The 15,177-nt window shown below is 38.3% G+C and overlaps 1 protein-coding gene across 3 annotated transcripts in view; it reads right to left on the bottom strand.

Annotated features, from left to right (window-relative positions):
* Window positions 1-493: 493 nt before the first annotated feature.
* Window positions 494-15,177, bottom strand: part of PIK3CA (phosphatidylinositol-4,5-bisphosphate 3-kinase catalytic subunit alpha) — a 102,075-nt gene continuing 87,391 nt past the window's right edge. The window contains exons 15-22 of one of the 3 annotated variants that reach the window (XR_012785710.1): window positions 12,073-12,179; window positions 11,446-11,567; window positions 10,675-10,753; window positions 5,888-6,058; window positions 5,226-5,343; window positions 4,803-4,954; window positions 2,910-4,028; window positions 494-1,642 (exon numbers count right to left, since the gene is read on the bottom strand). Coding sequence is in view for 2 of the 3 variants with exons in the window: in XM_075556061.1 (XP_075412176.1) it covers window positions 3,758-4,028; window positions 4,803-4,954; window positions 5,226-5,343; window positions 5,888-6,058; window positions 10,675-10,753; window positions 11,446-11,567; window positions 12,073-12,179 (1,020 nt within the window). In the remaining variant the exon portion in view is untranslated. Of the gene's footprint in view, window positions 4,029-4,802; window positions 4,955-5,225; window positions 5,344-5,887; window positions 6,059-10,674; window positions 10,754-11,445; window positions 11,568-12,072; window positions 12,180-15,177 lie in introns of all 3 variants that reach the window. The other 2 variants (XM_075556062.1, XM_075556061.1) reach the window with 2 other exon arrangements.

The following is a 15,177-nucleotide window of genomic DNA, read 5'->3' as shown; positions in this document are numbered from 1 at the left end:
CAAAATATTGTTTTTAAACGGAAACATTTTAGTGATATCTTGGACTTTTTTTTTTAAGTGGGTCTGAGTGTGTGGGTCCATCCCAGTTTTGTAGGTTTCTGGGTATAAAAACAAAAGGAACTTCTTATAGGCAGAGGTCAGCATGCTGGTTTTAAGGTGATGATGGAAATGACATTATTTCTCCAGAGAGCTGGTATGCATGGATTATTGGTCAGAATAGGAGTTAGATGGATTTCCACAATCCCTAAGAGACACATCCACGTTTGTGCATTGAGAAATTTCCATGGTGCTGTTGAGATAGACAGGCTGCTTATACTTTTTTTTTTTAATGAGGCCAATTCATTCAATGGTTGCTGAAAAAAGGGAAATGGATGGATTGTATTTTAGCCTATGTGAAAATTCTCAAGCCATTAAAAATAATCTCCAAGAGGGTATCTGCATTCTAATCAAGTCATTGTTTTCCTGATTAATAAAAACTACACTGTACACAAAATACTTTATCAGCAGCTGTTTTCATCAAAAACAAACCTCCCCCAATAATCAGTTTCACAGTTGAAAAAGTTACACATTAAAATATTTTACAATTCATTATATTTCACCAGGTCCCCGTTTCCTAATGGGCTTATAATATAAAGCAGATTAGAAGGGGAAAACCTCAAAGTTGATTATTTCGATACTAAGTTTTACAGAGGACAGTAAGAACCCAGAGGAAGCTTAGGTTCTATGGTAAAACCACAACCACCATTCCTTTAAAAATCCAATTAAAAACATTTTCTTTAAAAAAAAACCAACCAAAAATAAAAACAAATTCCACAATACGATGAACAGATTTCAAATGAACAGCAGTCTAAAAATCTTCAAAATTAATGTTTTTCTGTAGCAGAAGAAATGGTAAACAGCCAGAGCATGATTTAACAGTTGATTATCTCTTGCTATAATGTGTTTACAATTCTTGTTTCTTTTAAACCTGCTCTCCTTTTTCCCCTCTATCAAAATAATCCCTGAAGGAAATATTTCTTGAAGATATAATGACTTTTTGGAGCCAATAATCAGCTACACCACATAAAAGGAGAAGGGTGGCTGGTCACAGAAATGGCCCAACCCGAGGATGATTGGTCCTGCTAACTCAAGTACCGGAAGCAGCTATGTTATCACTGCCTGACACAGATAGACCCTAGTCGAGCTGTGCAGCACATAGTTCATGTTCTGGTTCCTTGCTTCTTGTGTGTCTTTCCATTTTTAATGCTGTTTGCTTAAACTTAGCTTCGGTTTATTTAAAACTCATGTTGCTTTCAGATTATTTAACCCATATTCATTAGAGAATTTGTTGATGCTTCCTCAAACAGAATTTGGCTGTCATAACTAACACTTGAAAAAATTAAATGTACATTATGAAATGTTATGTGGCTTAGAGTTTTAATGGAGACGTCCCAGGGGCAAACAAACAAACAAACAAACAAACAAACAAACAAACAAGCAAGCAATCTGGACTGATGTGAAAAACACACACTTTTCTAAGTTTTATGCAAGGAGACTCAAAGCTTTTTTTCAGTGTTCAATAAAACCCAGATCTCTGTGAAGTCTTTAGTTTCCACCAGCAAAGCTTTAGATTTCGCCGAGTTTTCTTTCCTCGAACCAATCCCTGATAGAAAAAAGACTGGGATATTAGTATATTTTAGCTACCTACATCTAAAAGATAAAAAACATTAATTATTAAGTTTCAATAAGCTATTAAGATGTCTGTACCTGCAAAACACTCTATCTGGTTTCCTGCTAAAACAGAGCTTAAAAATTTCTGAACTCTTCCAAAGACAGTTTACAGATATAAATTTCCCTAATTTTCAGATTTATTTTTCTTGTTGGCAACATTATGTACATGCTTTAGTGACAAACCTAAGGCTCCAATAAGTATGCCCTTTAAGGGTTCTAAAAGAGCCAAATATTATTAGAAGTATTTGTATTAGAGTCCCTTGTTCCTTATTCAAGACTTCTACTATAGGCCACTAATTTCATAAATGGATATTTTAAAAGTGATACTGTACCTAGAGAATACGATATGGGTTCTTTATAAAGTTGCCCTCCAGTAATATGACTAAGGTAGAAAACTCTAGGTAAGTTATTGCACATTGCATGGTGGGGCACCTGGACACTTGCTAAAGCTAGTCCCCAGGGCATGAAGCACTCATTCCAAATACTAATAAAGTAACAGATTTCTATAGTCATGACTAACATTAGCCCTACAGCTTGGCTTAATGTTTTCCACAATGTTTAAGATTGTGTCCTGTGTTCAAAGGCAAGGTAATACAAGTGGAGAGTGAGCTCGAAGCACAGAGAAATGAGACATCATCCTAAAATGCTATACAATGCTTTATCATTGAGACATGGATAGATTGCTTAAAAGGTTAAAAAAAGTTCTTGGTTTATATTCCCCCATGTTATACAGTATTATTCATGAGTATACCTCAGTAGAGGGCTTTAAGCAATCAGGCAGACAGTTTAATTCACTTCATATGATTCAGCCATCCTCAGCTCTGGAAGAGGAGCTAATGTGACAACACAAAGGAGGGAAAGGAACAGATGGCGCGTAGTCTGCTTTCCTTATGCAGTTAGGTAGCTAGTGGTCACTGGTATGAATGGCACAGAGCCAGAGTCTCACTCTCAGACTGAAAATTGATCGTGGTGTTATGAACAAGAAATTTGGGGCTCAAAATAATGCATGAAATAATAATGGGACAGATCATGTAAATAAAGAATATATATTACTGATAGTTTCTATAATATAAATAGCCTTTTATAAAAAAAATAATCTTTTTAATAACATTAATACTCACTTCTATTTTCTGGATAACATGCATGAAAAATGAATTCAGTTCAATTGCAAAAGTAGGAAATAAAGAAAATCAACTTACGGTGACTACTGTACAATTCTGGAGCAAGAACTATTCCTGCTCCTTCTCTGTGACTTTTTCTTTTGTTTGTTTGTTTTGGGGTGAGGCCCAGAATTTCTCTGGGAAGTAAGAGCAGATGCTTGTAAACGCTGTCCAATAAAAAGTGCCTGCAAACACCTTAGAGCAGGTCTCATTTGTGACTGCTTCCAATACTCTGCGGTTAAGACCCCAAATCATTAAAAGGCGTATTTTATGAAAAAGGAAACACTTTCTAGTGAAACCTTATGAGTTTCTTCCACACCGAGTATTTTGCTTCATTAAACGAGGAGTAAACTAAAAAACAAAAAAAAACCCACTTCAAATTATAAATCCAACAGCCATGGAAAAATGATTTTCCATTCTTTTCCAATTGTATGTAATCTGACATCAATCTTCCGTTTACTTAGACCTAGTGTATTAACTGACTGTTGCATTCACATTAAAATATAGAACGTATGCAGGACAAAAAAGAACATCATTCTTTTTCCTTCTCCATCATTTCTATATATTTTGGGGATCTTTTTTGTTTTGCTTTGTTTTTTAAAAAAGGATACAAACAATTTTCAAAGTTTACCTTTTTGGACTTAAGGCATTACATAAAATTGCGCATTATTCTAAAGCTTAATTTTGAAATCAACTAGTTTAGTGCTATCAAACCCTGTTTGCGTTTACATTATTTAAATTAGATAGTATTTTATTTTTGTTCTTGTTGTAACTTGTAATGGGTCATGGATTGTGCAATTCCTATGCAGCCAGTCTTTGCCTGCTGACGGTTTTTAACAGTGCAGCGTAGACTCCAGCAACTGGACCTCAGTTTCTCAGTTCTCACTTCAGTTCAAAGCATGCTGCTTAATTGTGTGGAAGATCCAATCCATTTTTGTTGTCCAGCCGCCATGATGTGCGTCATTCATTTGTTTCATGAAGTATTCCAAAGCCTCCTGCTCAGTTTTATCCAAGGCTAGGGTCTTTCGGATGTATGCAATATCATCAAAGGACTGTAGTTCTGGCATTCCAGAGCCAAGCATCATTGAGAAGAGGTTTATGAAGAGATTGGCATGCTGCCGAATAGCTAGATAAGCTTTGTAACACATCTCCTGAAACCTGTCAGTAAGAAAAACAGTCGAGTCAGAAATGGAGCAAATGGGCCTTCTTACCTGTAGGTCTGTGCACAACAGTTACAACTCCAGAGAGGTCTTTGATAAACTTATATGAAAAACCAAACCAAACCCTTCTCTTCTGTCCTTGCCAACCACTTTCTATTCCCTTTACTTCACTAGAATGCGAGCCCCACGCAGAGAGGGTGCACTGCCAGAACAAGGCCTGGGACATTAGAACAATGCCTGGGACATTACTATTTGCTAAATGCCAGATGGGCTCAAACTAAAACCTTAGGGGTTTATGCTAGGAATGAGTTATAGATGAACTGACTTTTATAAAAGACTTTCTTCTCTCTTTTCCCCAGTACTTTAAGGTTGAAGATAGTCCTGATACACCAGAAGGTGGCAAGAATAATTATATCTAAGCATGGCAATTAATGTAGACCAATTTTTCTCATCTTCTACGACTAAACAAGGTTGTGGTAAGCACTATATATTATTGCCAACACGGAGAAGGTTGAAAACCGATTTAAGACGCAGAAGAAATAACTGTTGATGTATTCGGAAGTTTAAGGATCACTTCCCTGAGGCCTTAACTCAATACATTAAACTGACTTCCACTTCTATTTTCCATCATAGCATTAAACAAATAAACAACCTATTCAGTTTGTGCTAAAACGGTAATATGACACCTATTATTTTAAAATAGATGAAAAAGACCACGTGTTTTGGAGAGAGTAGAATTTTCGTCTGTGCGTTTGGATTTCTTAACATTTACCTTTCAAATTCTCTTGTTTTTGTGCATTCTTGGGCTCCTTTACTGATGACTATCAAGAAATCCTGTGTTAAAACAAACGGTACACGCTCTCGTTTGTAGCCAAATTTTTTCTTTTTGTGATCCAAAAAGTGTCCAAAATCTATATGAAACAGCTTTCAAAGATAAGAAATTATTACAGTTTAATGTATGCAGAAATGTAATACCCTGAATTGCTAGCTTTCATTTACTTACTGCCACTAAGTGGCTAGGGGTAGAAATGCCCTTGGGTTTCTGAGGTTGTTAACTCTATGGGAGCAGAAAGTTTCACTTTTCTCCCAAGGAGTGGTTGGTGGTTTTGAACAGCGCGAGGCATAACCCACTACACTACAAGGGCTCCTTAAATTTAGTTAGGAACACCATAGTAAAAAAGGAAGTTTTTATTACTTGTCCATCATCTTTAACCATGATGTTACTATTGTGACGATCTCCAATTCCCAGAATGAAGGTGGCGACACAATATCCAGCACACGAACGAGTAAACAAGTCAATGGCTGCATCATATCTACAGAGAACAACAAATACCCATGAGTCGCACAGAGGCAGGCACACAGCGATCCAGCCCACATCAGGGATAGACGATCGAAGTTTCTATCTTAACAATGGAAACAATGACATCGAGGGAAGGAAATGCTCATATTCATCAGATCTAAGGAACCCTAAAACCCCGAAGTTTTGAAGGGTTTCTAAGGAAGAAATTTCTAGATCTTCAACCAAAGCATACTTCTCATTATAATAAAAAATCACCGTCATTAAAAAATGTTTAAAAATAATCAAATAATAAATTATAATTGGCATTTTCCCCTAAGACAAACAATGAATAAACACATTTAGATATATATTATGAATGAGCATGGTTTTTAAAAAATGATAAGCAATTCTGAACATTTAAACACAATAATCTCAAGTATTTCAAAGACTGAAGATACCTTTTCCTAATATAAATAAAATTGTTGTCGTCTTTGGTCTAATTATGAAAAACCAATACAACCACTAAAAAAGCGGTCTAAGAAAAGCCTAGGCAACCCCGGGAAGAAATGCAAGCTCACATCTCTCCTTTGTTCTTGTCTCTGAGCCACTGGTGCAGCGTGTGGCTGTTGAACTGGAGCGCGCCTTTCAGGCCTCCTTTGCACTGAATCTGCATGATAGTGTGAGAATTTCTCACCACCTCAATAAGTCCCACACAGTCACCAATGGACAGACAACCATAAGGCAACATCCTGAAAAAACGAGCAAGACATTTACAATTAATTGAATGCCCTTTACAATAGTAAACACTTTAGTCTGATAAATATCACTTTAAAGAAAATCATAGTGGTAAGTGGAATTTGTTAGACATTGATGATTTTTAAAATACTGGTGAATTTAAAGAAGTTAAATTGACATCTAACAACTGGGCGTCTACTGGAGTCCAGCCGTTCTGGAGCTTTTGAGCTCTGCATCCCTTTCCATTCTTACAATTATTGAGGACTCTGAGAACTTTTGTTTATGCAATCATACATATTGCTATGAGAAATCAAAACAGAGTATAAAAATGTTAGGTATTTTAAAAATGTTAGGTATTTCTTGATTCATTTAAGAATAAAATAATTAATATAAACAATGTATTTTAATATATGAAACACAACATGTATTTTCCAAAACAAAAAATACCTAAGTGAGTAGGGTGACATTCCTATTTCTTTAAATGTCTTAATTTTCTGCTGGATTCTCATACCTGTTTCTGAATAAATCTAATGAGATCTTTAAAATGTATGAAGAAAACCCATCCTCACACAGGTGTGTAGTTGGAGAAGGGGGCCATGTGTAGATAATGTTTCTTTGGTACTTCAGGCACTCCTCAGATTATGAATGACATCTGTTCCCCCAAGTGTCTTTCAGTTGAATTTGTATGTAAGTTGAAACAGGTACATATGGTTCCTATTGAACTTTACCTTACTGCAAGGAAGAGATTTGGTGACTAGAGGGTTAAGCATGAAGCTTAAGAAGGTCAGTTGCTGATGCTTTAAAATATCCACATATGTCAGGCAGGTGATTGTGAAGGAAGAACTTGTTGAGAGTTGGAGCTGGGCGAATCAAGCCAAAGTGAAGGCCTATTTACATAAGGGCAGGTCTGAGTTGTGCGTTAAGTCAAAACTGGGCTACTGCCTGTATTCCAAAACTTGATAAATAAGCTGTAATATGAATTCTGAAATATACTGATAATTTTTCACACTGTTAGATTAAAATACATCATCTGCCTTGCCTTGAAATAGATCTTTGATTCATACATGGCTTTATAACACATTGTGCTGGCCATGTGAAAGATTATTTCACTGAGTTCAGATCTTTGAAATGCTGATACTTTTTCTTATGCTACATTAAAAAACCACAACTGTTAATATTACCACCAATCCCATTCGGGAAGTCTCTAAGTTTGGGAAAACCGCTATGCTTAGTGCGACTGATATATTTTTTTAATTTTTGAGATTCTAATTTTTGCTTAAAAAATTCAAATTTTAGGAACCGATTACAAGGATCTATATGTGACCTCCTCCCTGGGGGACGGACAACAGAAAAGTGGGTGAAAGGAGACGTCGGACAGGGCAAGATATGACAATATAAGTTATAAATTATCAAGCCTTCATGAGGGAGAGGGGAGCGGGGAGGGAGGGGAAAAATTAGGACCTGATGCCAGGGGCTTAAGTGGAGAGCAAATGTTTTGAGAATGATAAGGGCAATGAATGTACAAATGTGCTTTACACAATTGATGTGTGTATGGATGGTGATAAGAGTTGTATGAGCCCCTAATAAAACGATTTAAAAAAAAAAAGTTCAAATTTTATCACCGGCAACAAAAACTGAAGTACTCCTGAAAGATAGAGGTTTAGAGAACAAAAACGAAGTCTGCCAAATACGCATGCATAAATCAGTATGACTTGTCCGTTAGTTGTCCCTGAAGTGCGTGAGGAGTCCCGTGAGGAAGCAGCTGGCCGAGTGCACGACTCAGGTGCTCGCCCGAATGCCCCCGGCAGTGAGGGTTGCCATGTGTGGAGGAAAGGTAGGACTTTGGTATGTAGCAGGCTATTTCCATCAGCGAACAGAGCATCACAAAGACAATGTAATTAAGGGAAGCACGTGAGGATTGAGAGATCATGGAGCCAAAAAAAAAAAAAAAGGCATCTAATATCCCAATTGGCATAAACATACTCAACAGATAGATTTTCGTGTTTTGCTACCCCCATTGGCTACTGTCCATTCCTTCCACCTTTCATTTCCTTTTTAAGTTCCAGAAAGAATAATAATCTGTACTTATTGTCATTTTCTCATGCCACTCCTTGCAGGCTACCAGTCAACTTCATTTTATTTTTCCCATTCCCCATCACTTATTTAGCACTTACTATGTGCCAAGTGTTTTGTAAGTTACTAGCTAGCCCAGTTACTGGGAGGTCAATTCTAACTCATGGCGAGCGCCTAGGTGTTAGAGCAGTGTGGCCCTCGTGTGGGTTCCCCTGAATTCAGTTCTTTCTTGTTGAGTGTACACAGCAGCACACCTAACACCGATTCAAATACGTCTACATATACGTCTCCGGAGACTGGCTCCCTTCCTCAAGCTGTGCAATCTGCCTCACGCACCCTTCCCTGCCGCCCCTCCTCTGCAACATCAACTCTCGGCCTTGCAACGTTCCTATCTAATCTTCTGAGTTGCTGTGGTCAATTTTGATCCTATATAAGGAGGTTCTAAAACAGCATAATGCTCAAGGCAGATATTCCTTACAAGTTAAAACTAAACCACGGCTAGATTTTAAGAAAATCCCACGGGATATTTTTGGTTTAAGGCTTAGAAATGAGTTTAAGACAATAGTTTCAGAGGTCCATCTAGCCTGTATGGCTCCAGAAAGTCTGGATTCTTTGAGAATTTTCCATTTTGTTGTGCATTAATTTTAAAGTTAACCATGAATCACCTAAAGGCTTTTTCATAACCCTTAAGCACTTAAACACCACCCCTCACGCACCTGACACTATAGATACCTCTGTGAATCTCTCTGCCTCTCCGGTTCTGCTAACTTCAACTTCATTGATCATTTATTTATAGAACCTGCACCTGATAAATGGAGGAACTTCTTAAAGCTGTACTTCTGCAATTTGTTTTTAAGATAAATTAAAAATTTTTATGATCATCAAATATACTCATACTTTAAAGAATCAATTGTCCTAATCCTACAGGGCTTCTTGTTATAAAAAGCAAGCATTTTGTAATAAACCTACATCGGAGTTTTGTCAAGAATAAATAAAAATACCACTGAGAATTTATTTATGGACATTTAGAAAGTACCGTATATACTCAAGTATAAGCCAACCCCACTATCAACTGAAGTACTCAATTTTACCACAAAACTGCATAAAAATATGCTAAAAACTTGGTGTATACACGAGTATGTACAGTATTCTAATATTTACAATGATCTTGCTTATCTTTAGACATTTTACAAAAGTCATTAATTTACAATTCAATACTGTTAATTACTAGGATCAACTCTAGTCTTTTCTTTAGGCTTCCTAGCTTTTTACTCCTTTCTCTTCTCTACTCTACTCCCACGGAGGGTGATGGTGGTTAGTAGCATGAGGGGCTCAGAAAACACAGTAAGTCACTTTAAAAAGGAAAGTTCATTCATATATAGCATTAACTGCCTTTGAGAAGTAGCAGGAATTAAAGCAAAGAATCAGGAGCTAAAATTCTGCAGTCAATGAGTTACTTTTGTGATCTAGCAAACTACTTGAAATGCCTACCCCAGATCAAAGTCACTGCCATGGAGTCAGTTCTGATGCACAGTGACCCCAGAGGGCAGGCAGAACTGTCCTGTGGGTTTTTGAGGCAGTAAATCTTTATGCAAGTAGAAAGTCTCCTCTTTCACCAGAAGAATGGCTGGCGGTTTCGAACTGCTGACCTGTGGCCAACAGCCCAGCTAATAACCCACTATACCACCAAATTTCTTATTTCAGAAAACACAACATCAATGCCTCCCACCACCCAGATACGGAGCTGATTCTGATTCATGGTGGCCCCACGTGTGTCAAACCAGAACTGTGCTTCATAGGCTTTCAATAGCGCACTGTTTGTAGTAAGTAGATTATTGGACCTTTCTTACGACTCTCCAATCTTCTGGTTAGTAGCTGAGCACATATATGTTATTGATACACTTTTTACATACGAGCTACGTTTAGACATGCAAGTAAACCTCTTGTCTGGTGTCAGCTCCAGAAGAATCTTATACCAGTTACTGACAACAGCAACGGCACTTTCAGCTGGGGTTGTCTTTGACCGAGCAGGTCTAGATTTGTAGAGAGAAGGGAACTCTGGCACAAAACAATGACTAGGGTAAGATGAAAAGGTGACAGAAAACAGAGATCATGCTGATGACAGTGAGAGGCCGGGTGGAAATCAACAGATGGGCAAAGAAACCCTTTGTATTAGTCAATCTCACTCCAAAATTGATTCAAGATTAGAGGATTTACAAAGTTTTAGAACTAGGAAATTTGTATTATGAAGGAAATGCTTTTTAAGAACGCTAAGCCCCAAATGGATATAGGCTTTTTTATCTTTATGCTCTGTTCCTACTGCTGAGGCTCCAGAGACAGCTGCAGTACCTTCTGGTTTACTAGGGAGAGTGCTTACCTCAATCTCATCAGCTACCCCAAACCAAGTAAGAGGTGCACAAATCAAAGTACACCTGCAAAGTTAACTGTTACTACCATTGCATGCACTTTATGGATGTGTGTCTTTATGTGCTTCCAATCGCGTGCTTTTTCAGAATGTTAATGTTCAACACACCATGCTGCCTTGTTGGCTACCTACCGAAGATCAAGACCTTGATTTTGCCAGATATTTTCCATTATGCGAATAATTTGAAGTGTTAACATATCTTGCCGCAAATCTGAAATTAAAGCAGTATGTATTACCATTCAATGGCACAAATGAAAACCTGGGTAAGATGTCATCACAGTATTTTTAAACGGCAACCAGAGCTATACTTAACTCTTCAAAATTATCTACATAAAAAAGCCCTCGCCTCATTCCTTAACCTATTTCTAAAGTGTCTGCACAAGAACTTCTGAATAACAATGCAACAAAAAGCTAGTTGAGATTTCACATAATTAATTAAAAATTTCAAGTACTGGTTTTTCCAAATCCTTAAATACGAGTATGCATTTGTACTGAAAACAAATCAACAGAATCTGTCATTTCTTCAGAGCCCTTTCTCCAGATTATTTATGACTGTCTATTACAGGGTTCTTGGCAGACTTCATGTTTTCCCTTGTACCATCATCATGATTTTCATCTGGTAGCTTTGTGTTTCGTGCACCCCGTGCCCTGTTAGAGTGAAACTTCTAAGAAGGGAGGAGTTTGCTCTGATAGCCACCACCCCAGGGCCTACCACTCTGAACTACTATGGAATGCATAACACATACATATTTTACAGGTTAATACATCTGTGTGCTGTTATACATTGTCACATGTGCATTCCTTAAATGGTTTTCAACCATGGTCTTCATGGTTCATAAATAGCCTGTACAGAAAGGGACAGCTAAATTCATGCATCATGAGTTCATGAATACTTCTCCTTACCATCTCCATTTTTAAAGATGATCTCGTTGTTCTGAAACAGCAACTCTGACATGATGTCTGGGTTCTCCCAATTCAACCACAGTGGCCTTTTTGCCGAGGACATAATTCGACACTCTTCAAGCCTTTAGAATAGTTTAAAACTTTACTAGGCATTCGGTTTGGTTACTTTTTTTTTCTATCAATTATATTTTAAGATAATAAAAAGCATAGATTTCTGAAGTGATTCAAATTAAAAGCTTTCTAAATTTATATTTTATGAATTAATTTTTCAGTAAGTACAGAAAAATTAAATGAGTTTTAGAGTTTTTTCATATAATGGCAGTTGAATTATAAACAAATATTGGACATATTTTCTTTATAGCTATTACAGTCCATTTTTATCCTCTAATACGAGGTATTCTGCTACAGAGCATTTCAAATCCAAGTATTAAAATAGAAACAAACTCAGTTGAAATACAAGCAGTTCTGAAATTAAGATAATTTTTCTACTCTGACAGAGTAGAATAAAAGGAAGTATATATAATCAAACCATCTAGTTATTATAGGTATTTTGACTTTTCTTGAGGTTTTGTACAGAAAGGGTGCTTATTTAAATACTTCCACAAAACTTCCCATAGAGTCCCGTACCTGAGATTTCCGAGTTGGTGAGCAGGGTTCAGAGGTGAGAGAAAGCCCTGCAGAGCATCCATGAAATCGGGTCGCCTCATTTGCTCAACTAAAAACTTCATTTGTACCTGATAAAGAAATCAAACCAAGGTTCAAATCGGATTCCATGAAAGGTAAAACGAATTACGAGTCTCAGGTACACACCAGAACCTGGACCAACAGTACACACAAGCGCAGTCCTGTGCTCTCCGAATCCATATGCTGGATCAGCGGTGGGAATGCGGAGGGTGCTGTAAAGGAGAGGGTATGGTAACGCAGGACAAGAGGCAAGAGTGGCAGCACCTGGCGCCGCAGAAGCAGGGCTGCGGCTCTAGAGCAGGGGTAGGTCAACAGCGGCCTGCAATCAAGTTGTACTGGCGCACAGCCATGCTGGGTAACTGACATTACTGCCCCTGATCCTGGAGGACAGCCACGCCAGCACACTGGACGTTGTTGCCCAGCATTGCTTCTGGTGCTGTAGTAGAACTGAGAGCGGACAGAGACCACATAGCCGGTAAAGTCTCAAGTAGTTATCATCGAGCCTGTAAGAAGTTGCTCGGCCTGCTCTAGAGGAAAGGCTAAAGAGGCAGCATCTTAGTGTCAGGGCAGTATATTTAGCCTTCTGGGTATAGCCTGTTTTTAGCCTCTGTCGGGTATAAAAGAGGTCTAGTGAGGATTAAGGAAACCAGAGAAGGGCTGGTTAACAAACCTTGGTTACACTGTATTACACACTATGCCCAGGTTCTAGTCTGAGAGAAAAACTGGAGAGGAAAAAAAAAATCAGTTAGAGAGATTGAGCAAATAACACTGTTTGTATTGACATGCTTACTTCACCTATTCTAGGCAACTGAAATCTCAAACAGTTTACTGAACACGGTGAAGGGACTGAAGGAAGGGTAATATGAAAAACCAAACTCCCTGCCAGCGAGTTGTTTGATGCCTTTGACCCTCCAGTGCAGAGCAGAACTGCCTTGTAGGTTTCCATGGCAGCAGTGCGCCACATCTCTCCCCCTTAAATGGCCAACAGCTTCAAACTGCCTACCTCTTGGCTAGCAGCACAGTGCTTTACCCGCTACACCACTAGGGCTTCACCAAGGAAGGATAAAGAGGAGGGAAAGTTCAGGAGTAGGCATTTATATTTACATTTTATTTCCTACTCCTCAGTTAAATTAATCTTGCAGATTTTAGCTAGACTGAGTAGACTAGTACTATATAGATATACTATGTGACTATGAGTTCATTTTAAATTTAGAAACACAACAATGAGTTACTTTTTAGCCATTTTCAGTGTCACTATGAGGCACATGGAGCTCAGGCTGCTTATCTCAAGGTCACCAGTTTGAAATCACCAGCCACTCCAAGGGAGAAAGATGAGGCTTTCTACTCCTCTAAAGAGTTACACTTTCGGAAACCCACAGGAGCAGTTCTACTCTGTTTTATAGGGTTGTAGTGAGACATTTTTTATTTGATGGCAGTGAGGTTGAGTTTACTAAAAGATATGACACAGAACAAGGAAAGTTTACTTGAAAAAGCATATGGCCCTCTGAGATACAAAGGAAGGGAAGGAGGAGGGAACTGACATGTACTGGCCACCACTTATGCTCCAAGGGAGCCGTGGTGGCCCTTCTGAGCAGGCGTGGGACTCCTAACTACAAGGACAGCGGTTCAAACCCACCAGTTGTTCTACAGGAGAGAGATGAGGTGGTCTGCTGCCAAAAACATTTACAGTCTCAGAAATCCATCGAGGGTTTCTATGAGTCAGAATCAACTCAATGGCAGGTCTTTGAAAAAAAATTATTTTGGCCCATGTTTCAGGGTCTGAATAGGTGTTTCACAGCTCTCATATAATTTAATTCTCACAAAAGTCCTGTGAAGAAAGTATAGTTCCCATTTTACAGATGAGGAAAATGAACTTTAAAGCCTAAATAATATGACGAACAGTGCACAGCTGCAATGAAGTGCGGATCTAAATTGTAACCTGCTTGATACCAAGGATCATAATCGGCATACAAGGGGTACTAGAATAAACAAACTCGATGTTTATTTGCTTTTTGATGTGAGGGGCATAGTGCATTTGGAGTTCGTTCCATTAGGTCAGACTGTTAGTCAAGCTTTCTATTCAGAGGTTCTGAAAAGACCGCGTAACAGTGTGTGAAAAGGCCTGATTTGTGGCAGACAGGGAACTGTTTTTGCCACCACAACAAAGCATTTGCTCACACAGCCTTCTCAGTGTACCAGTTTTTGGCAAAAACAGCATGCCTCTCTTGTCCCACACACCTGACTCACCTGACCTCGTTACATGTGAATTTTTTCCCCACGAATGAAGAGGGACATGAAAAGACTGATTTGATGACAGAAGAGGTGAAGAAAAAACACAAGGTGTTTGGTGTTGTTTGGCGCTGTCAGCCATCCAAACAGATGAGTTGGAAAAATGTTTCCAAGAAGGTAATTACAGATTTGACAAATGTACTAAGTGTAATGGAGAGGACTTTGAAGGTGATAAAGTCGTTTGGTAAAAAAATTTAAATAGCTTTGAAAAAAATTGTTTTTTGGGGGGCCCCCTCGTATATACCCCGAATTCCCAAACCACCCTGTTGCCATGGCAATAACAAACGAAGGGGAAATACACTGATAAAGTCTGCAGTGAATCCCGTCTAGCCACAGACCAGGGCCGAGAACAGACTCGCCATCGTGCTGAATACACTGAAAAGTGCTTTATTACAGATGCAGTTAGGTTACCATTTGATCTCCCTTTTGATCCATTTTAAATTTGTTCTAGTTTTAAATATTTTCTCCTTCCTTTTCAATTGAAGTTTTAATGTCCTACTTCATTATTGTTGTCAGTTTTGTTAAAAAATATTTTTCTGTATATGTAATCTAGGACAGGCAAATCTACTGAAACAGTCATTGGATTAATGGTTCTTGGAGTTAAGGCAGGGGAGGTCGGGAGGAAACCGGGGAGCCGATAAGGAGGAGTACAAGAACAATGAAGTGATTGTTCTCAAACTCACTGTGGTGCTGTCTACCCAACACTTCTCGATATGACTGACCCGCTGCACTATATGACAGATCCAATATGCCAATAAA

Source organism: Tenrec ecaudatus, chromosome 8 (assembly GCF_050624435.1).
Source record: "Tenrec ecaudatus isolate mTenEca1 chromosome 8, mTenEca1.hap1, whole genome shotgun sequence".
Lineage (NCBI taxonomy): Eukaryota > Metazoa > Chordata > Mammalia > Afrosoricida > Tenrecidae > Tenrec > Tenrec ecaudatus.
The sequence above is the reverse complement of the archived record's forward strand: the minus strand, read 5'-3'. Positions and strand labels throughout refer to the sequence as shown.